This window comes from Panulirus ornatus, chromosome 53 (assembly GCF_036320965.1).
Source record: "Panulirus ornatus isolate Po-2019 chromosome 53, ASM3632096v1, whole genome shotgun sequence".
NCBI lineage: Eukaryota > Metazoa > Arthropoda > Malacostraca > Decapoda > Palinuridae > Panulirus > Panulirus ornatus.
In genome coordinates, this window is record NC_092276.1 from 2361013 (window position 1) to 2385905 (window position 24893).

At 36.7% G+C, this 24893-nt stretch overlaps 1 protein-coding gene across 4 annotated transcripts in view; it reads left to right on the forward strand.

Annotated features, from left to right (window-relative positions):
• The first annotated feature begins 4651 nt into the window (after window positions 1-4651).
• Window positions 4652-24893, forward strand: part of LOC139765166 (abasic site processing protein HMCES-like) — a 55917-nt gene continuing 35675 nt past the window's right edge. For 2 of the 4 annotated variants that reach the window (XR_011716596.1, XR_011716595.1), the window contains exons 1-10: window positions 4652-4802; window positions 6766-6927; window positions 7583-7688; window positions 8179-8279; window positions 9803-9899; window positions 10610-10729; window positions 12790-12897; window positions 15122-15270; window positions 17012-17226; window positions 21671-21742. Coding sequence is in view for 2 of the 4 variants with exons in the window: in XM_071692416.1 (XP_071548517.1) it covers window positions 4783-4802; window positions 6766-6927; window positions 7583-7688; window positions 8179-8279; window positions 9803-9899; window positions 10610-10729; window positions 12790-12897; window positions 15122-15270; window positions 17012-17219 (1071 nt within the window). In the remaining 2 variants the exon portion in view is untranslated. Of the gene's footprint in view, window positions 4803-6765; window positions 6928-7582; window positions 7689-8178; window positions 8280-9802; window positions 9900-10609; window positions 10730-12789; window positions 12898-15121; window positions 15271-17011; window positions 21335-21670; window positions 21743-24893 lie in introns of those variants that run through there. The other 2 variants (XM_071692416.1, XM_071692417.1) reach the window with 2 other exon arrangements.

The following is a 24893-nucleotide window of genomic DNA, read 5'->3' on the forward strand; positions in this document are numbered from 1 at the left end:
CTTGACTTCAGGTAGGATGCAGTATATAAAACTATGAAACAACCTTTTTCCTTTGCAAAGATATTACAGTACTACACAATTTTCTAGTATCTTTCCATAAACTATATTACAATAATAACAATTAGCAAGCAAAAAATGTAACTATTCACTCTGCTTTTAACCAAAACTTTACACCACAAGAACACCCTTCTCAAATCCTCATTAGTTAGCTAGTGGCTTGGAAACAGCTGTTTGACCATATTTCACAAACTACACCATAAAGCTTTAGTTTGAGTAATGAAGTAAACAATGCAGTACATATGGATGATTGAAGATTGATACATTTGTGCTAAGTGGAGGTGAGCTGTTGGTAGGATGACTATGAAGCACAATAACTAACATAAGACGTCTCCTTGTGTATATGTTTGGCACTTCAAAAAATTCTGCGACAAAAATTTGAAGATTTTCAAGAAATTCGTTGCACAACCTGCAAAAAGAAATTACAGAATAAGGAAATGAAAATGCAAAGAAATACAACTTTATATCCCATTGGTCAATTATGTTTTATAAACTTTTGAAATTTGCTCCCCTTTACAGTAATTTCTGGGATAGGAATAACATTTAAAAATGTACTTATGTTTACTTGTGTTAACAAGCTGTACATGCATCAAGAGCATGATAGTGTATTAAGAACTTAATTCACAGACATTAATTGATGAGCACCATGACATATACCAGTAAAGGAAATACCATAATGAAAAAAGCAACAGGATAATTTTTTGCTCTTTAACTTACTCCTTCACAATTTAGTTAAATTTCCTTTCCAACGATATGAATCTTATGTTTTTCAAATTAAAACAAAAATATCTAACATTACAATTTCAGATATTCATATAACAATGGGGAAAAAATCACTTCAGGATTATATTTCATATGCTATTAATACATTTTATCATTTGTTTGACCTACATTAAAAAAGTTTTTACTAATCAGTGTTTTATCCCTATGTTCTTCCTGTAAGCAGTGTGATTCAGGGGTAACATTTTCTTATCGGCAAAATTATGAGTTTGTAAAATCAACAGCTACATCAACCAGACAGTATTGTCATGGTCAGCAAGGCAATGGCAATTCTGCCTCCACTTCTACTAGAAACATGAAACACTTTCTGTCTCATCCTGGACAATGCTAGAATAGTAAGTGATTATGAAATCACTTTCCTTACGATCCACGGTAGATCCTCATGGTAAAGTAATTCAGGAATATCTGCCTTGTCCCCTAAACCTAGTTAAGGTTCACTAAATTTTCTTCCTAGAAATCTCATAAGAATATGCTGTCACTAGTATAGCCCTCGGGTGACATGAGTGTGGAGTTGAAGTTAATGTGTGCTGCCAACTCAGAAGGGGCAAATCTTGATGCATACATATACATCTAAAGGAACTGCTTACTTCTTAACTTTACATTTGAAGGAATTAAGGGGTTAAAATACAGAACAGTATCTGCCAACCAAAAATATACAAAATAATCTACTTCAAGAAACACAGAATTTTAAATTCCCATGTTATGGTTGGCCATTCCCACTGGTATGATTGCAGAACTGCAGCCACTGATACTTGGCCCAAAAGTGACACTGGGTCAAGTATCAATCTTCAAAAAGTATTGGTTCAAAACATTCAACATATAATCAGTGAATGATTTGGTGAATTATTTTCTTTCATACACTTTTGTACAAATTTTCAGTGAATGATTCGGTGAATTATTTTCTTTCATACACTTTTGTACAAATTTTCAGTGAATGATTCGGTGAATTATTTTTTCATACACTTTTGTACAAATTTTCAGTAGGTACTATCCTAATGCATGTATTACTAATTATGTACATGTACAAAGAATACAGAAGAAAACTGCTAATGATGGAACTCTTGTCTAATTGCAAAATGCTTATGTTCAAAACATTCAACTTAACACTGGTGAATGATCTGGTAAATGATATTTTCACATCTAAAACATTTCTCTTTACTGGGTCCCTTCCTAAAGCATGAATTAGTAGTTACTACATATCCAAAAGATTAAAGGAGAAAATAGTTGAAAGGGAAGGAGGCCAATACCTAATTTCCATACGTTTGCAATCATCTTTGGTTCAAAACATTCAACATGTAATCGCGAAAATTATATGGTAAACTCATTAACCCAAACACCAGCACCACTTTGTCACATTCCAAGGCCTGCTCCAATACTAACATCACAACATATTAACTGCCTCCACACGAGTAATCCACTTCCGGGAACATGCCTGAGTAGTTATTCAAACCAACCCTCTCTCGTAATTGCATGGACCGCCAGCTTAGCCCCTATACACACGCCCCGTCTAGCTACAGCTTGGGATATTCTTTGACGCTCCACAGAACCGGGTAGATCTCACCTGGGACACTGAAACTTCCTCACCTTAGGGAATCCCTTGGCCCCAGTCCAGTCGTTCGTGACTCAAAGCCCCAGACCAGATCCTGCTGTACAAAATTTGGTACCCTTCGTCACTCACGGCAGCGTCCACTCAGACGCCAAGTTGTCAACACTCCAGCTTCCTGTCAAATATACACAATAGCATCACTGCTGGGAACTTCCCCTTATCATCATAACAATCTGTGACTCGTAATGCATCATACACAACTTTGTTCAATAATTCGGACTCATACTTGCCTAAGTAACGGCAAAATTTTCATCACACATAACTAGGCAGGTGTTCTTTCAGTCGCCATGAGTTTGCTCAAGGCTACCAACCCGCCGAACAGGCTTACTGCCAACAATTCGCAGGCCTGCCAACTGCAACGAGCTAACTACCCTCATTACATGTATCTTTCAAATATTTTTTTCGAAAAATTTCTCTCGGAGGTTTTCCACTTAATGCTTGAATTAATAATAATGCACATATTTTTTTATTTTTTTTGGCACAACCTCGCTGACATAGGAAACAGCTGAGAGGAATGAAAGATATATTCATAAACATGGGGAAAATAAAAGGAAATTGAAATCGTACCTTGATTATGTGTGGTTCAGATCATTAATATGATAATCGATGAAATGTAGCAAATTATATTTCTCATTTTTTGTGTGTGCACTGTTCTCATTAGTTGGTTCTTACCTACAACTACGATTTATGAGAGCTACTATTAGTCATTCTAAAAGCAAATCAGATTTTGAGAGTTCACTGTACACATTAACCCAGTTTATTTGAGGGGTGAATGTTAAATGATGCTTCCAAAGCTTTTGCTACTAATTTGGACTTCATGTTGAACATGAATGACTTCGTAAACTAGATGCATCAGTGAATCTGGGTTTTATAATGTCGGTATGGGTATTAATAAATAATGTCATGAAATCACACGACGAACTAGGTGTTGTCTTTATGAATGTTTATTTATTTGATATACTCCCAGTTGCTATTATCACCATCAAGCCTGATGACATTTATATAAATAGGAATTTTGCCACCCATTCCTCCAGTAATGCCTATGAAATAAAGTCAGACTTTAAGATTTGGGGAAAACCTAGTGAAGTAAAGAGTTTCATGATCTAGCTGCGGATGGAAAGAATCAAACTCTGATTTGGCCCTTAAGATATCAATGTTCACACAATATTGTAGGAAGCAAAAGTCGAAATGCCATTCGCAAAGGAGAGAGAGAGAGAGAGAGAGAGAGAGAGGAACACTGCGAGACTAGTTCACATTGAGAAGTGAAAAATGTCAAACTGGGAAAGCAAATTGCTTCCAAATGAACTGTCAGTGAAGGTGTATGACGAACTACCCTCAAAGACATATAGTATTCACCATTTTATTTTCGTGGTCACAACAAAATCATTCATACCTGTGAAATATGCAACAAAATAATATTAAGATTTTCGTAAACTGAGGCAATCGATGCAAAGCTGAGGCTATAGTTTGCAAACTACTTGTTTCAGCTTTCCTGCCATCAGTTCCCCTAACTTTCACAAAACTCTGTTGGGGCTAAACCATGGAAAGGTCCGTGGGGCCTGGTCGTGGATATGGAAGTATGGTCATGGTGCATTACACATGAAAGCAAGAGAATTAATGGGAGCAAATGTGGCCTTTCTCTATCTGTTCCTGGCACTACCTCACTAACGCGGGAAATGGCGATCGAGTATGAAAAAAGGCGAGGAGACAATGTTTAGCCTCCTTGCCTGCAATAAGCGGAATAGCTGTCCATTTCTTCTCCTGACCTTCTTGTTTGAAGTGTGTGAAAACCTTCATCAGCCATGTTGCAGCAGCTCAGCTTGTAGGTGCTATGTTCGGGGAATCTTGTGGTTCAGTTCCAGAGTCTTTCGAGTTATTTTGTTCTTTTTACATGGTAAACAGTTTGCTGAACATTTCCTTAAACATGTAGTTGAATGCGATTTGTCAGCAGACGGTTTGTACCCTGAACAATATTCTCCTGAAGTGGAACTCAACCGTCAGAATATAAAGCTGAATAATAAATATATCATGGCCTGTTCTCCTTCATTGCCCTATGCTCATTACTCTGCATTTACACAGGTTGACTTTCAAGTAGATATCAGATCAGATTTTGCATGTATGGGTATTTAATGTGGTACATAGAGATAAATAACAGAGGCATGGCGATTTGAATTTGCCGCCACAATTTTCCCGCAATGTAGACAAGCCAAGACGGGATTGAGCCTGTGATCCGCCGTGGACGACTGTCAACAACACGCATTTGCAGAGTGTCATAATTTTACTAAATTGCACAAGATATTAGGCGAGCTGAGGGTTGTTATAGCTTCGTTGTGGTCATCATGTGTGGTAGAACGGCTTGGTAAGTGATGCCACTCTACTTATTGTTAATATATATATCATGTAGAGTTAGAGATCGGGAGGGATAGAGTAGAGGCTAAATGCTTGCACGTGATGAATAAAAGGGAAGTAATTTAAACGTGTTTGGAAATGAATAGTGTCATTTAAGGGAATTTCTCAAATATCAATGGAGTTTTCTCTTATGGCTTTATCTTTTGGAAAACAACGACTGGAAGCGCTATAGTGGGGATAGTAGAGAGCTTTAGGTATAGGGCAGGGATAATTTAGGATGGCAAGCCAATGACATAAACGAAAAACAAGACAGCCAGTTCTTATGAACGATAGCCATGTGAAGATTTTTTACAATATTGTGCTGTTATCAGATGTAGCTTGAACATTTTGAAGTTAGGAATTTTTGTGGGCGTTGGTTATTTTGCCGACAAGGCACTAGTGGGTCTCAGATAGTGTACTAAATACTGTTTTCCCGACTATCACACTTCCACATATTTCCACCTCTTCACTTATTATGCAGATTTTTTTTTTTTCTAATATTGAGGTTTGTGCAGATATTAATTTTGATGGGCAAGAATCAGTTTAAACAACCAGTGTTTCGGGACAGCGTAAATCCTTTAGTAATTGAAGCATGTTGCGAAATCTTGGGTTAAGATAGTAATACCCCTTACCCTTGCCCAACCCTCAAACAGGGAGTTCTGCTTCCTTAACTCTGGTGTACTTCAACATAATCTAGAGGTTGGTGCAATGGAAAGTAAGCTCTACAATAAACGTCAGCAGAATTACTGTGAATCCTTCAAAATGTCAACCAGATAAAATGACTTAATATTTTAGAAAGATAGCATCCAGACTTTTTCTGTTGTTTCAGCTCAAAATTATACAATATTATAGTCTTTAACCATAAATTGTAAATCACCTTGGGGACATATGTCGTAAGTTGTAACCCAACCCAACCTATGTAACATTATATGAAGGCTAGCCTGTTGTCCAGGATGATGTAATATACAGTCATGGGTATTAGTCTGACAATAGACCATTTCACCCTGTTGCACAATATATCTTTTGTTTGTTCTGTTATATTGAAATGAATGTTTAACAGATTGATTTTTTTTTATCTAACTTAGATGTTGCCTCCGGCAAAAACTTTACTGAAATGATATCAAAAGCCTGAAAGGAAATCATTTATAGGTGTTTCAATTCCCCGCAAAGTGAGTAGGGCTTTGAAGCATTGGGAAATATGGTATGTGCAAGAAGTAGCTGAAAATGAACAGTGAGAAAAGCCAAGTAATTTTATTTTCAATGTGGGCTTAAAGTGTGAAGATGAGAGGGTGGACGTAGAAAATGTTAATGATGTTGATATGATTTGTGGAATTTGAAATTTTTAAAGAAATGACAGTTTGGCTGGAACTGCAAAGAGAATCATAAGAATGCAAGCACAGTTGTCATAGGGAGTCTTTTAAAAGGGAATGTCAACAAACAGTTGGTGTGTAACAGAATGACGGACAGTACAACTAGAAATGGAAAGGATGGTCACTGGAAAGAAAGGGACGATGAAAACTATTTTATATGAGTAAATAAAAGAGTTTGAAGGGAAAAGGGAAACCAGTAACAATGGGAAGAGTAATTTGAGAGATTTTTGTCATTGAAAACGAATTTTTACAAAAGTGAAGAGAACTGTTGGGAAGAAAGATGGACACCAAATTTGAGGGTACAGTATGTGGGTGAGAGGGATTTTACATAGTTTTAGGGATTGTACATAGTTTTAATTGGAACACTGTGGATGCTAGAATAAATTTACTAAGTATAGCAAATAATATTCTTTGTTTAAGAAAAAAGATCCAGTATCTTTTTTAGGGAAAAGATAAGTCAGTACTTTTAATTTAAAGAAATTTGTGTGCTAGTGGTTGCCATATTTTTATGTTTGAATTATTGAAACATGACAATAACATGATAACAATTTTGTCAATTTTCAGCACTCTTGGACCTGATGAAATATGTCAGGCATGTAGTGTGCGAACAATGAAGGATGGCAAGAAGCAGTACCAAGCCCCAGAGTGGCGTGATCATCCAGGTGGTAAATCTTACACTACCTCTTATAATATTGCCCCATCACGTTTCACACCTGTTATTATAAGGTGACTAAGTTTACATTCTTTTCACATTTTACATAAGCTAAAAACTGCCTCATATAATGGTGACTGGAGTTATATTTCAGTGAAGAAATTAAATTTTGCGATTAGTTTGCATATTGTCTCTGTTCTGTTTAACTTGAAATTCATTGATGAAAATAAATGTAAGTAGACACAGTTATATTTATCTCACATCAGGATTAGTAAAGATGATGTAGGTGTGATAAAGTTGAAGTACCTAGTTAGGGATGATGAAGTTTAAGAGTAGAATTATATGAGTTAGAAGTACGAGAGCTGTGATTTTTAGATTGAATAGGGAGCCTTCATGATGCAGTGTCGAAATATTATATGGATAAGAGAGACTATGAATATTTTTTTTTTCTTCCTTGTATGGCCAGTGGGAACAAGGAACTTGTTATTATGCACACATGTGAGAAAAAGTTTAAGCTCTCTTTGTAATAAAGTTTCCATAGGTGTACAGTATACAGTAATATTTTTAGATGAAAAGTGGTTATCTCAAGGAATGTATTTTTGTATAATGTAGATGTATGCACATTGAGGTGAAGGCTTGAAGATTATTGCTATACCTACAGCATTTCATGATTTTATTTGATAAAATTTTTTTGAGCTCGTCGTGGATGAAGAGTTTTCTTAATTTCAGTGATCATCATGTGCGTGGGGTAAAACGGCAAAGTGATGACGAAGTACTGTCACCACAACGCATCATACAACCCATGATGTGGGGTCTCATTCCCCCATTCTATAAGGTGGGGAACTGTTAGTTGTCATATGATTTAAGACTCTTTGATATTCAGTACTGGTTCTCGTACTTTGACAGAGTTACTTAGTATAGTATTGTGTATTTTTAAGAGCATACATCAGTGACTTGGAAATAGATTACTTGAGGTATTCAGCTGCAACTGCAGTCCCATTTACTCATACTGCTTTGCTTCACTTCATGTTACACATGGCTTTCATTACCACTCCTAAACACCACATTTGGTGTCATACCATCTGACACTCAACAATGCTTCAAAATACTCACTTCATCTCTGTATTACTTTTTCTTTTACCACTACACACAAGCTCTCCATACTGTTCCTTCCATTAGTTCTTTTGTTCTCATACTTTCCACCTCCTTCCAAAACATTTTCTTAATCTCTCAGGAGTTCGTTTCCTCTAAGAAATGATTGGATAACTCTTGTATTATCCCTCTCATCGCATTTACATTCAACCTCTTATTCTTAATCTTTATAGGGATCCTCCCCTACTGGTCATGGCCTGACAACCAATAATTGTAGAGTTGAAGACATAGAGGAAAAGAAGTCTTACAAACCATCTCTCATTAAGGGACAGAGGTAAGTTATTCTTAATTATTGTTAACTGATATTTTGGGCACAATCCTTTCCAAATAACTGAATACATGGGCATGGTTGGTTGCATATTATTGGGAGTGTGCTGTATAACGGACACTGTTTGAGCCTCAAATATGCTAAACCTTTTCTTCAGTGAAGGTGCACCCTTTCAAAGTGGAAAATGGTGTAAGCACGCTAGCTTCAGTTTAAATGATTTGGGAGCCTGTTGGATGACTTTAGATTGACAGGAATCTGTAGGACTTGGGAAGCAGTATTTAAGTGAAGTACTGAGTGTTCATGCAGGATACATTGTTTATGGTTGATATATTTGAAATGATTTATTTGTAAAATTTGTGTAAAAATAGGAAATTGATTTTTTTTTTATTACCACAAATTGCCATAGGTAATTATGATATAAAGAAACTTACTTCATCACTCTCCAGCACTCGCCATTATTACTTTAGCAAATTAACCCTCACTTTTTTATCCTTATACTTATCAAGTGCTGTAATTCCTGTTATTCACAAAGTGGTTGGTTGATCTTACCAAATATGGACGAGGTATTGTTAACATTGCTACCTATCCCATCATGCACTACTAATACAAGAAACAATGAAAGAATGTGAAAGAAAAAAATTAGTAGTAGTACTGTTATCATCAGTATTATCATTATTTTTTTCATTCTTGATTGCCGTTTCCCACATTAGCGATCATAGCACTAGGAACAGATGAAGAAAGGCTGTAGTCACTCATGACCATTCTTTAGCTGTCATTATTATTATTATTATTATACCATTTTTCCATGCATATTAGCCATTTCCTGCATTAGTGAGGTAGCGTTAAGAACAGAAGACTGAGCCTTAGAGGGGAAATCCTCACTTAGTCTCTTCTGTCCTTTTGGAAAAGTAAGAATTGGAGGGGAGGATTTCCAGTACCCTACTCCCTCCCCTTTTAGTTGCCTTTTGTGATATGCAGGGAATACATGGGAAGAATTCTTTCTCCCCTATCCCCAGTGTTAATCATTATTATTATTAATATCATTATCATTATTAATAAATTGGTAGTAATAGTATGTAACCCAGTACCCTTTCTCCAATGGATGCTGCAGCGTCAAGTCTGTATTACAATCTATGGTATGGAAAGGATGAACTCCTTTGGAGAAAGAGGTTCTTTGGCAACATTTTACTCCTATGATATAAGCTTGCAAAAGGTGAATTTTCACTGAAGTTGTAACTATAAGCAGGCAGAATGTAGTACTACCAGCATAATCAGTCATTTAAACATTTTTAGAAATGATAGTTGTTCATAAAAGAAGGAAGGGTATTTTTGAAAAGTGAATGAAAGCATTGTAGATTAAGACATAAATGAAATGTGGGTATGATGTCTTTGTGAGCAGTGAAGACGATGAATATGGAAAGAATGTCAACAAGAGGATCGATTTTTTTTTTTTTTTTATAAATATATAAGTAATACTTTCACTGGTGCTTTTTTTTTTTTTCAACAAAACTAATATAAAAATGTCATAGGTGTGTTGTTTTGTGTGATGGCTTCTATGAATGGCAAGCCATCAAAGGGGAGAAGACCAAACAACCTTACTTTGTGTATGCTCCTCAGCCAGAAGGGGTAAGTAAATAATTTTGTTTAACTTATTGTATTTTGTGCTGTCTTTACTTGCATTTGTTTGTGTTCCACACTTCTATTTGCTATGGAGATGAGCCATTTATTTAAAAAGTTTTTTGCAGATTCTTCCTTTAGTATAATAGTATAACTTATATGCTTTACATCAGTGCTTCCAAGTGATTCACTGGATCACATCTCGGTTATCTTCTTACAGTGTGCTCGTAATACCTGTTGTTCAAAGCAATTTAATAATAGCTTTGATTTATGAAATTAAAGTGAAGGTTAAAATTCATTGGATCTTAGTTACTAAAAGTAAGAAAGATACATAAAAATTATTTGAAAATATGAACACAATTGTAATCCTGTTTTGTTTGTATTATAGATATAGGGACCTCTTGATATTATGATGGTAACATTCTTGAAAATGATCCCATAAATCAGAACTGCATAAGTCGAATAATGTAACTAATGGAAATTAGGGAGTTTTGTAATTACCATGACAATACCGAACACTATGCATGTAAATTATTTTACAATTTTTACGTAGTGTATCTGTTGAATACTGTATACTTGAAGTTTTTAATATTTTAGAGATTTTTTTCGCATGGTACCATGTATTTATCGTGGGAAAAGGTATACTTGAGAGTGAATGATTGTATTCTGTTTACATTTATCTTATTTGCATGATTCATGCTGTTTCTTGACTAACACAGATTGAAATATGGAACCGTGAAAGTTGGGACAAGCCAGGAGTATGGAGTGAAGATGAAGGGTGGAGAGGACCACAGTTACTCAAGATAGCTGGTCTTTTTTCCTTCTGGATTTCAACAGAAGTAAGTATCACATATCATTAATAAGATTTCTTCTTACCAAGCATTATTTGCCCCTCAAAATTATCTGATGAAATACCCTACAGAATTCTAATAGAAAAAGTGATGTAGAATCATGATCAAGGAATTATTGACAGAAAAGAAAACTGACAATACAATTGTAGCAGATGGAACTATGTCTAATGAAGATAATGTACTGTCAGGTGTACCTCAGGGAACAATATTAAAAATTACAGTTTATAATAATGATATCGATGGTAGGCAGTGAAACTTAGGAAAGTATTGGCAGATTTGTAGATGAGCTGGTAGACTGATTGCATGAAAAGTCTAAAAAACAAGCAAAAATGTTTATATGGTATGTATGTGGACAGAGAACCAAATGGAATATGATGAAGATATATTTGAACATATAAGCTATGGAACAAATAATGGTATAACAGGAACCACCTTAAAAAGAACAATGAGGAGAAAGCAAAGGTGAAGCAAATGTCACTTATCAAGGTGCTATCACATAAAAGAAACTTGAATTTAAGGTGTGTATTGATAAGAGTAACTGTTGAACCATGTAATGAATAGGATGACAATGAGAGCTTTCACTGCAATAGATAAAAAAGTAATAAACATGTTAAATCTATAAATAAGAAACATAATAATGCTGCAAACATTTAACATAGGCCAAAGAAATGAGACACTTTGCAAGTACAATTGTAAGGATAGAATGCCAAAATTACTATTAAACTCTTAACTGCAACTTTGCAGTCTTGAATGATGAAAAGAAAATTATTTCTATTATACTTTGTCGCTGTCTCCTGTGTTAGTGAGGTAGCGCAAGGAAACAGACGAAAGAATGGCCCAACCCACCCACATACACGTGTATATACATACACATCCACAAACGCACATATACATACCTGTACATTTCACCATATACATATATATACATACACAGACTTATGTACACATGTACATAATTCATACTTGCTGCCTTTATTCATTCCTGTCGCCACCCCACCACACATGAAATGACACCCCCCACCCTCCCGCACCCACGCGAAATAGTTCTAGGAAAAGACAACAAAAGCCACATTCATTCACAGTCTCTAGCTGTCATATATAATGCACCGAAACCACAGCTCCCTTTCCATATTCAGGCCCCACAAAAGTTTCCCTGGTTTGTCACATGCCCTGCTTCAATCCATTGACAGCACGTTGACCCCAGTATACCACATGGTTCCAATTCACTCTGTTCCTTGCACACCTTTCACCCTCCTGCATGATCAGGCCCCAATCGCTCAAAATCCTCTTCACTCCATCCTTCCACCTCCAATTTGGTCTCCCACTTCTTGTTCCCTCCTCCTCAGACATATATATCCTCTTTGTCAATCTTTCCTCACTCATTCTCTTCATGTGACGAAACCAATTCAATACATCCTCTTCTGCTCTCTCAACCACACTCTTTTTATTACCACACATATCTCTTACCCTTTCATTACTTACTCGTTCAAACCACCTCACACCACATATTGTCCTCAAACATCTCATTTCCGACACATCCACACCTCGCAATTGTTTGATGATTTACATGACCAGAACTTTGTATTTACAAAATTAACTCATAATTAATGTACTTTAAAAAAGAAAACATTTATTTGTGCTTGTCAGAAAACCTTAAGAAAAAGTGATAAAATATTAAGTCTTACCAATGTTTTGTGATGCACAATATAAACCTACAAAGAGTGAATCAAGGCACTCTTAAAATAAGCTAAGTTTGTGATGGCTAGATATATTTCCAGGTGAACTTAGAGTTGATAGTTAAGTGATACATGTTCCAACTGAAAGATAACAGAATTGTTAAAAGATATTTTTGATGAGCACTGCACATTAGCTATGCCATATGGTAAAATCTGGTAGAGATGCTCATAGGTACTCTCCCTCCCTCTCTATTACTTCCTAGTGTGCCTTATATTCAATTGATTATAGTTTTGAGATTATACATATTTCATATTTGTATAATTTCATAGAGGAAACATTTTTGCTTACCTCTTTTGTTTTGCAATCTTTAGGGTGAGGAAGTAATGAGCTACACAGTATTGACAATGGAGTCTGGAAAAAAGTTCTCTAGTCTCCACCATAGAATTCCTGCCATCCTGGAAACTGATCAAGATGTTGAGGTAATTATTACCTATCTTTTCATGCTCTTTTCCGTGACTTCTTTAGTTTTCTTATCTGATGAAATACCTTTTGTTTACAGTATATTGAATGCACAACATTGTATTCACAGAAGGCCCTAAAATAATGTTTTTGAAGTTTAAGATAGTAACATTATTTAAAAGATAGAAGGTATCGCCAAATCATGCTCTTATGAATGTGTATAATTACATCCCAACTTTAGTGATATCACTTGTATACAGCACGTTTTCAGCTCTGATTTGAGGTTTGATTTATATTAGGTGTCCAGTTGTTGTTTGCTGATGGTACAGCGCTGGTGGCTGATTCATGTGAGAAACTGCAGAAGCTGGTGACTGAGTTTGGTAAAGTGTGTGAAAGAAGAAAGTTAAGAGTAAATGTGAATAAGAGCAAGGTTATTAGGTACAGTAGGGTTGAGGGTCAAGTCAATTGGGAGGTAAGTTTGAATGGAGAAAAACTGGAGGAAGTAAAGTGTTTTAGATATCTGGGAGTGGATCTGGCAGCGGATGGAACCATGGAAGCTGAAGTGGATCATAGGGTGGGGGAGGGGGCGAAAATCCTGGGAGCCTTGAAGAATGTGTGGAAGTCGAGAACATTATCTCGGAAAGCAAAAATGGCTATGTTTGAAGGAATAGTGGTTCCAACAATGTTGTATGGTTGCAAGGCGTGGGCTATGGATAGAGTTGTGCGCGGGAGGGTGGATGTGCTGGAAATGAGATGTTTGAGGACAATGTGTGGTGTGAGGTGGTTTGATCGAGTAAGTAACGTAAGGGTAAGAGAGATGTGTGGAAATAAAAAGAGCGTGGTTGAGAGAGCAGAAGAGGGTGTTTTGAAATGGTTTGGTCACATGGAGAGAATGAGTGAGGAAAGATTGACCAAGAGGATATATGTGTCGGAGGTGGAGGGAACGAGGAGAAGTGGGAGACCAAATTGGAGGTGGAAAGATGGAGTGAAAAAGATTTTGTGTGATCGGGGCCTGAACATGCAGGAGGGTGAAAGGAGGGCAAGAAATAGAGTGAATTGGATCGATGTGGTATACCAGGGTTGACGTGCTGTCAGTGGATTGAATCAGGGCATGTGAAGCGTCTGGGGTAAACCATGGAAAGCTGTGTAGGTATGTATATTTGCGTGTGTGGACGTGTATGCATATACATGTGTATGGGGTGGGTTGGGCCATTTCTTTCATCTGTTTCCTTGCGCTACCTCGCAAACGCGGGAGACAGCAAAAAAAAAAAACCTTTGTCTATATGAAAAGTACCATTTTGGTTAATTCACATTTGATTTTGAATAAATTTTATGAGATACTTTGCCTTGATAAAATACTTGTGAAACTATTCTTGTCACTAACAGCTTGGGGTGTGAAGGATATCTTGGTATTTAATATCATGTTTCAGCACTGTACGAGAGCCATTCAGCTCTCTTGGCATATTGCTGTTTTAAAGAGCTGTGTACAGAGGGTTTATCACTTTACAGTTTACTGATTCTGAAACAGTGGTTCCTGATTGGTGGGCCATGGAATTTGTTTTAGGTTAAATACATCATCACATCTGTGTTACCATGATAATTGATGATTCTATATGACAATTCAGTTTGTCAGAATTGTCATTTTAGATTGTTTATAGTATTTAGCTTTGGTATTTTGTTTCCCATAAGCATGTATATATCCCCCTTGTCATTTTAGATTATATAGTATGTAAATTTTGCTGTTTGTCTCCTTTTATTATATTTGAATACATAGTCGTTGTTTCCCGCATCAGCGAGGTAGTGCCAGGAAACAGATGAAGAATGGCCCATCCACTCATATACACATATGTTTACATAAAGGCCCACATACACACATATACATATCAACATATACACTGAAACCACAGCTCCCTATCCACATCCAGGCCCCATAGACCTTTCCATGGTTTACTCCAGATGCTTCACATGCCCTGGTTTAGTCCATTGACAGCACATCTCCTGTATGCATGTATATATCCCCCATATGTACACATGTACATATTCATACTTGCTTGCTTTTATCCATTCCTGGCGCCACCAAAGTATGGAACGTTTTTACTGCAAAGTAAGCATGACGCATTATGTGTGGTTTTTGATATAATTTCATTTTGCTCATCATTATGGTTGGGACATTGTTTGCATTCTTATATAGCATCTACAGTCTTGAGAACTTAGAAGAAATTAATATATGGATATATTTTATAGGATTGGCTAGATTTTGGACGTATTGGTTATAAAGAAGCTCTGACCAATTTGACGAATGAGGTAGAGTTGACATGGCATCCAGTCTCTACAGCTGTCAATAATTCCCGCAATCAAGAACCAAACATAAATGTGCCTGTTAGTTTGGACAAGTGAGTGTATGATATATGTATTTATTCAAAATGAGATATGATATAAAGGATGGGTAGATGTAAATAAAACTGTGTATGATACTTTTTTCTTTTTAGCTTTGTCATGTTTCTGTATTTATTAACTTTGTTTCCATTTTGCTTCTGTATTTATTACCTTTGCTTCCTTTTTGTTTGAGTGTAATCAAATGCATACAGGCATGTGCTTTTGATGGGAATAGATATTACAGAATTGTTGGGTGGACCCCTATCACTGCTGGCTGGCAAAGGGTTTGACATATTGTTCTGATGTTTAGGCAGGTGAATATGTAGCCATACTTTTTCTCTTGGCCATTCTCTCTCTCTTGACAAGGAATGGTTAAGCAGCAATCCATCTGGGTGTGAAAGAATGGTAGTCTTCCTGATGTAACTCACTTGTCTAGTAGGTCTGCCATGCACTGTGACATTGAGCTGCCCTGCACTCATATACTGTTAATGCATTGGCTAGGGACCTTCTTAACCAAGGTCTTTCCTTGTGACACCTAGTAACTCCAGTAAGAGTAAGAGTGTTTGGTAGGTCCAAGAGTGACTTTCCATTGCATAGACATAATAGATAATGAATGTGTGTTGTGAACATGGCAGGATAACTTAATTTTTAATGCCCTTATAGACTGGCACATCCAAGATGGCCACCCACATGATGGAAATCCATCATTTCATAAGGACAGCTCGTGAGTATACAGATGATTCCTTGCATCTAATGATAAAAGTTTGCTTCTTTGGAGAGAGCAAAGACAGCCATCTAAACCCTTTCGATGTCTGAGACCTGAAAAGGGTCCCTAATTGGAGGAAGGCTGACCCCTCAAACAAGCTCCATGTTATGAATTTGTTCCCTACACTGGCTTACCTTGAGAAATACCATTTTTGTTGAACACCAACCAAAGTGATTTTAGATACTCTGTGTTTGGTTTCTAGAGCCCCACACATCAGGGATATACGTTGTCACTCTAGTTTTTATCTTAAGGCAGTCTTTCAAGAACTTTGGCAGTTCAGGTTGAGCAGGAAGCCATGAGGGTCTCTTGCCGCAAGAACTCAGTCTTCCTCCAACATTGATTACATAACCTTCATGCCTTAGAAGTCCCTTTTGTATAATATGGGGTTCATGCAGTGCTCAGCTAGCCAGCCATATCCACAAGGCAGATCAAGGAGGATGTTAATGTTGTTTGTATGTTCTCATTGTGATGAGTTTAAGGACAAGTGTTCTGTACCTTTCATATGCAGACAACATTACAATCACAACCTAAAACTACAGTACATCACATGTGCATCATGACATTACCCAGTAGGAGCATTAGCTTATCAAGAATAGAATGTCTACGTCTCCATAGATGTCTTTAGTCACTCTTTTAACCCCACAGACATGAATCACCAGCCTGGTCTTCAAATTTCAAAAACAAATATAACAAATCAGCAAACCACAGAATACAGCAGTCAGAATAATCACTGGCTGCTTAGCAACCACAGATACTCAGCACTTATAGAATGAAACAAAGATCCTTCTTATACAATCCCACCTGAATATGTTTGTTCATCTTTCACATAGTAACACAGGCTCAAACACCAACTTCTGCAGTTTTGCACTTAGGCTTATCTGTTTGTCCCTGATGCTACTTTACTCACATGGGAAACACATATGAATAAAGAAAATGTATATTGTAATTAGTTTATTGTTTTGCTAAATTTCATCCCAGTTTTTTTTTTGTAGGAAGCCCCCTGAAACAGCAAGTAGCAAACTGATGTCTGCCTGGTTGAGCAAAGGTTCAGCCAAAAAAGACAATTCTGCCCTAAAAGATATGAAAAGAGAACCAGGAAAAACAGAAGCACCAGAACATTATGAGGAAAAAGAAAAGAAGCCATCACCCTTCTCAAAGTGGATAAAGAAGGAATCTGATGATAATGCTAATGACAATTGAATCTGAAGTAAGGGCATTAGAAACCCAGTTCAACATTAATAAAAATTTTATGGCAATTATCAGTTGAGTTCACAAACTTAAAAGTAGAATATAGCTGTATGCTTTAATAAAAACATTTACATTATGGTAGGATATAATCATTTATGAGAAAAATATCTGATTACAAATTTAAGAAAACTTCCAGAATTATTTTTTTTCTCTCTTTTTCTATGAAATAAGGTTATGTTGGAACTATATGGTAACAGATACATGCATTCCTTATTATGTTTCCTGGTGCTACCTCACAGACATGGGAAACTGATTATGTATAATAAAGAAATATATATTTTCACAGATAGAGTGATTTGGTTCACAGGGATGACATTTCACTGAGCTGAACCAGGGTATATGAAGCAGTTGGGTGATACAGAGAAAGTTATGTAGGACCTTGTTGCCTGCTCTTGGCACTACCTCACTTAAACATGAAATGGCAAACATGTAGGAAAGAAAAAAGAGAGGTGTTCATTTTGTTGACAAAGAACTTTTTTACAATTCACATTACTATATCAAACAATATACTCAATTTGAACAGTACTTTGTGGTCATAGACCTCAATAATTTTATTTACTTTTCTCTGCATTATCATTTTACTGCAGTGTTACCCTATGGCAGTCCTCAAAATATCACCCTTTAGTGCTTTTACATTCACTTAGTTATTCTGGATCTTTCTTTAACATTTAATTCTGTCTTCTGTATGTACTTTCTCTAGCAAAGAATGATAGATATTTTCGGTGCATCAGTTATCCTCCTGTTTTGTACCAGTATCTCTTCTGTACATTCATGTTGGTAGTACTTCCTTCCAGAAACCTCTGCTACACCTACTTACATATTATCCTGTCCTCTTCCCATTCATAGAGTACTAGAAAATCAGGTTATATTTAACCATACTTTTGTGATAGCCTAAAAAGACATTTAGAACAGTTTCATGTAACTACATATACTTTAAATTCCATTGTCATACATAATTTACTTCCAATTATGTTGAGTTTCTGCTTTTGCACATGGTAAATTTTGTTTAGTGCCAGTTAGTTACATTGGTGAATGGAATGTGTGTTGTTTGGAAAGTTTTATATTTTTTTCATACTTGATCACCATCTCCCATGTTAGTGAGGTAGTGCCAAGAACAGACAGAAAGGCCATATCTGCCTTTAGAATTTAAAAGTGATTAAGTACAAAATCATTTAATTATACCATGTTAGGTTTGAAAGGAAGATTACTTAAGTGTTTTATCCTTCTCTATTGTTTTCACAAATACCCTTCTCTTTTATTTTCAAAGACACCTTTTGTCATATAACCATATGACATGTTTATGCCTCATTTACACAATGAAATACAATTATCTCATTTGTTGTATGTTGAAATTCCAGTTATGCATCTTTAATTTTGCTTTGGATTTGAATTTTATATGCCTAGAACATATAAGAATACACTCAGTGTGCTTAGTCACATTTGTGGACACTATACTAATACAAATTAGAGACATGAAAAATTAGACATAAAAAACATTATTGTGCTTACTTTGGCTGTAAGTTGGTAACTAGTACAAATCATAGGCTCCACAGCCTTTTTATCAGTCATATGTGGAAAGCTTTTGCCTTTGGGCTTATAGGAAGTATGAACAAATGCCACTTGGAATCGCTGTGATGTGGAAAAAAACCCACAAATCATCTTGATTTTTATTTTTGTATTGTATGCCAAATGTGTCAAGATTAAAAAATAATATTAGGGCATATACAGATATCCAGACATTTCGTATGCCATGCACCCAATGCTGCATTCAGATGATATTCCCTTATCAGAACCACTTTTTCATTTCCATGAATTTTATTCAAATGAAAGCAGTATCTCGGTTCTTCAAAAGAGGATTTTGAATGTCTATGATAGTGTTTAGTGTGTGTTGCACATGAAAGGCACTGCATGGTGCAAAGTGATAAAAATGCCCAGTGAAATTCATTACATTTATAGATGGAGTGAAAAGATTTTGAGCAATTGGGGTCTGAACATACAGGAGGGTGAGAGGCATGCAAGGAATAGAGTGAATTGGAACAATGTGGTATACCAGGGTTGACATGCTGTCAATGGACTGAACCAGGGGATGTGAAAAGTCTGAGATAAACCATGGAAAGGTCTGTGGGGCCTGGATTGTGGATAGGGAGCTGTGGTTTCAGTGCATTACACATGACAACTAGAGACAGTGTGAACAAATGGGGCCTTTTTTGCCTGTTTTCCTGGCGCTACCTTGCTGAAGCGGGGAGTAGCAATGCTGTTTTCTATGGGGCAGGGTAGCACCAGGAATGGATGAAGGCAAGCAAGCATGAATATGTACATGTGTATGTATGTATATGAGTGGATGGGCTGTTCTTCATCTGTTTCTTGGCGCTACCTCACTGACGGGAGAAATGATGTTCAAGTACAATATATGTTATTATACTTATTTGCCATTTCCCATGTCAGCTAGGCACCACCAGGAAACAGATGAAGAAAGACCCATCCACTCATATATACACACATCTCCATACACATACATATACGTATCAACATATACATGTATATATATCACCATGTATACACATTCCCAGCTCCATCCCTCCCCTCAGGGTGGTCATAAATGAAAAATTAATGTTGGACATATATTCACATTGTGGCACTACTTGCAAGGTGTGCTGCTGTATATATTTCATAACCCAATGTGTTTTTGGTATGGAAGGAAATCCTTTTTTTATGCATCTCATAAATAGATTTTTTAAAAGTGTTTTCCATTAGAAAATTAAAAATTGTAGAAAGTGGTTTGAAAAATAGTTCAGTATTTTTACATGCATAGGAGAACACTGAACTAAATTGTGACATGAGTAATTGGGTTAAACATCACTCTACTTGACACACACCCAACTGAAACCAAACTCCCCAGATGTACACAAGTTGCACACTTCCATCTATGGTAGGGGCATCATCCATCCATGCAAACACTGATTCAGCATATCTCAAGACCCTTCATGCCCATGATACAACTACCACCAAAAAACAATGAATATGTAGTGCTCTGTTACCCCACACTCTCCTCCAATAGATGTTCACTTAACCTCATTACATATTTTACTTTATATTGTCAAAAAATATACTGAAAATATGCAAAATTGGTCAAAATACAGGGTAAGAAAGAAGGGTGGTAGTGAGAGGATTATATATGAAAGCTGAAATGGTTTAGACATATGGAGGGGATGACTAAGAGGGTATACATGTCAAAAGTAGAGGGAACAAGAAAACTGGTAAAACCAAGGAGGTACAGATGGAAATGAGACATGCAAAGGATAGAGCAAATTGCGGTGATATGGTATGCAGGTGATGATGTGCAGTCAATGGGCTGAATTAGGGCAGATGAAGTCAGAGGGGAACCATGGAAAGATCTGTTGGATAGTAGTCGGTAGGAACATCATTTAGAAGCCTCTTTTTTTAACACTGTGCTCGAGTTGCCTTCTGCCAGTGGCCTGTTAAGGGTGAGCCATTAAAGGCTAAGCTTCTTATGAGATTACCAGTTGTGAAGACTTTTGTTATGGCCACCCCCTTGAGGGAGTTCCCAAAAGGAACAGGCATCAGAGATATAGACAGGTAGTTCAATTTCTTGAGCCTGCTTGTGGATAGGAGACTCTGGTTTTGGTTCATTATACATGACACCTACAGAGTGAGTGTGAGCAAATTTGGATATTTCTTTGTCTGTTCCTGACACTACCGTGATAATGCAGGAAATAATTAACATGTGAAAATAAAATTCTGACTTTGGATTCACTTTCATGACTTGGTGTGTTTAGGGGATAAAGAATTTTGTGTGGTTTTTGAAAGGTATACTATACAAGATGCTTTGAAAGATTAGTTTTCCACATATGTTCAGTAAGCAGTCGTGATGATATCCTACACCTTTAAATGAAGTCCAGAGAAATAGAAATTGGTTAATATTTTATATGGAATGTTTGTGATTTTTTTATAGTCACTATTATTTGTAATTTCTGTAAAGATATGAAATTCTTTAGTGAATTAGGTAGTATACATGATGCTTCAGGAATTTTAGGAAATAGTGATATTCATAGAATTTTCTGTGAACTGTGTATCAGTAACCTTTTCAAGTTTTGATTCTTTATGAATATTGATTTACCCCATGCATCATGTCTGTATTCGTTTAAGTTCCACCCAGTGTTTTGTATACCTCAAAAATTATCGTTCAACAGTGTTTGGTTTATTGACTGATAAGGGAGTTGACATTTTATATATTCTTGTGCAGTGGAATTGCCTTTCTGTTTTTATTTAAACATTATGTGAATAACTGTCCTTTCCAGTGATTTCCTGGAGAGAATGATTTTTCTAAGTTGGTATATAGAGACTTTAATTAAAATTTACATTTTGGTTTTGTATGACAACAGGAAGGAGATAAGAAAATGGTTACTGATATGCAAGAAGAGTTGAGCTGAACTTCCACTTATACTTAAGTAAAGGTATGTTAATGGGAATTGTTTTAGTGAACTTACCTCATTAGTAATGTTTTCCTTTCATTCCATATATTTTTTTTTTTTTTTTTTGCCGCTGTCTCCCGCGTTTGCGAGGTAGCGCAAGGAAAACTAAAAATTCATGAAACTGGTTCTGGGTCGTTTGAAGAATAATAGAAATGAATAGATTATACTGGGTGGGTCATTTATACATATCTATCATTTTTTGTTAATGATTTAGGACTTAACAAAGCAATACAAGTTTTATAATAGGAAGGTGAAATACAGGCATGGGAAATTGTCATGCATGTCTGCATTCTAAAAATCAGATTCCTCCATTGCTGTCCTTTACAATTGATGCATTGCCTGCATTGAATCACTGCACTGTTCATTACTGTCATCAACATATCAACACCAATAGCAGCTATGACTTTATTCATCCTGATTTTAAGTTCATCTCTACCATTGGGATGTCTCTTGTAGGCAATGAAAGGGTAGAGAAATGTATGGTAATAAAAAGAGATCGGGGTTGAGAAAGCAGAGGAAGGTATGTTGAAGTGGTTAGATTATATGGAGAGAATGAGTGATGAAAGGTTGACAGAGGATATGTTTGCTAGAAGTGTAGAGAACAGGGAAACCAAATAGGAGATGGAATGAAAGAGATTTAGAGCGATCAGGGCTTGGATTTGCAGGAGGGTGAAAGGCATGCACTGGATACTGAATAGGAATGATATGGTGTACAGGGGTCGACATGCTGTCAGTGAACTGAACCAGGGCATGTGAAGTGTCGAGAGTAAACCATGGAAAGGTCTGTGGGGCAGGGGCTGTGGTTTTGGTGCATTACATATAATAAATAGAGACTTTGGCCTTTCTTCTTTCGCCTATTCTTTGATGTTACCTCACAAATGCGGGAATGGCGATCAAGTATGAAAGAAAGAATATATATATATTTATTTATTGTATATTTTCATTATACTTTGTCGCTGTCTCCCACGTTAGCGAGGTAGCGCAAGGAAACAGATGAAAGAATGCCCAACCCACCCACATACACATGTATATACATATATGCACATATTCATACACAGACATATACATATATACACATCTACATATTCATACTTGCTGCCCTCATCCATTCCCGTCACCACCCCGCCACATGAAATGGCATATATACATATTTTTTTTAATCTATTATAATTTATCGCTGTCTCCCAGGTTAGCGAGGTAGCGCAAGGAAACAGATGAAAGAATGTCCCAACCTACCCACATACACATTTATATACATATACATTTATATACATATATATACATATATGCACATATACCTATATACACATGTACATATTCATACTTGCTGCCCACATCCATTCCCATCGCCACCCTGCCACACATGAAATGGCATATATATATCCCTGGGGATATGGTTGAAAGAATACTTCCCATGTATTCCCTGCGTGTCGTAGAAGGCAACTAAAAGGGGAGGGAACGGGGGGCTGGAAATCCTCCTTTCTAGTTATTTTTTTAATTTTCCAAAAGAAGGAACAGAGAAGGGGGCCAGGTGAGGTGGTTTGATCGAGTAAGTAATGTAAGGGTAAGAGAGATGTGTGGAAATAAAAAGAGCGTGGTTGAGAGAGCAGAAGAGGGTGTTTTAAATGGTTTGGGCACATCGAGAGAATGAGTGAGGAAAGATTGACCAAGAGGATATATGTGTCGGAGGTGGAGGGAACGAGGAGAGGTGGGAGACCAAATTGGAGGTGGAAAGATGGAGTGAAAAAGATTTTGAGTGATCGGGGCCTGAACATGCAGGAGGGTGAAAGGCGGGCAAGGAATAGAGTGAATTGGATCGATGTGGTATACCGGGGTTGACGTGCTGTCAGTGGATTGAATCAGGGCATGTGAAGCGTCTGGGGTAAACCAGAATCTGACAGGAAGCTCTCCATTTCCAGTCTGCCTTTGCTGAGGAATATGAACAAGTAAAGTGATTTTGGATGCTGATAATGCAAATGAAAGACCAATCTTTATGTTTCCACATTCATTTGTATGTTCTTTCTTTCTTTCATACCATTCGCCATTTCCCGCGATAGCGAGGTAGCGTTAAGAACAGAGGACTGGGCCTTTGAGGGAATATCCTCACTTGGCCCCCTTCTCTGTTCCTTCTTTTGGAAAATTAAAAAAAAAGAAAAAAAAAACGAGAGGGGAGGATTTCCAGCCCCCCGCTCCCTTCCCTTTAAGTCGCCTTCTACGACACGCAGGGAATAAGTGGGAAGTATTCTTTCTCCCCTATCTCTCTGAACTTGTCAGTCAATGGAAAGCACATTACAGTATTACACATTTTATTAGGATTGTCTAAACAACTGTACAGTAAGAATGTCTTAAGAATGTTCATACACATATTTACAGTAAGTATTGTCCAAACAACTGTACAGTAAAAACGTCTAAAGAACGTTCAAAGGCATATTATTTACAGTAGATATTGTCCAAACAATTGCACAATAAGAACGTTCGTACACATATTATGTACAGTAGGTAAGTTCCTCATAACTGGAGACGATATTACTGCAAAATTCTGGAGAGGACAAAAACCAAATTTTCTGTGGCACTTTGTCAGCCTAGTATACACCCTTCTATCTAATATCGGCATCCATTGAAGCTTGTATTCACACAATCATGGTCATGCATGAAGGTACCTGATGTGCACAAACTGAATGTTGAGGTACATCATCTCCTTCAAGCCATGGCAATCTTATAGTGGGAGAAAAGTAGAACCAGTTTATTCAGTGCAGACTCCTGTCAGCAACCAAGTACTGGTGATAGTGCTGACAATACAAATCTCCTTGAAAGATGTCAAAAAAAATTTTGCCATGGATGGTAGGTATCACACACACAATATGTTGTTTTCATAACAATACAATTCAAACATCTCTAATGTCTTGGTTTCTGAGTTTTCCATGTCAGGCTCTCAGAATAATTACATAGACATTTATAAGTGATATTTTAAACAATGCACTCAGGGACTATGGTCTTTGTTATGAAATAGAGCTCTTAAAGGAAATTAGCTATAGAAGATAACCTGGTGTCTACTGAGGGAAACCATATCGCATCATGTACAACAAAATCTAACTTTCCAGTGGCTGGTTTTGTAACTCACATTGCATCTCTA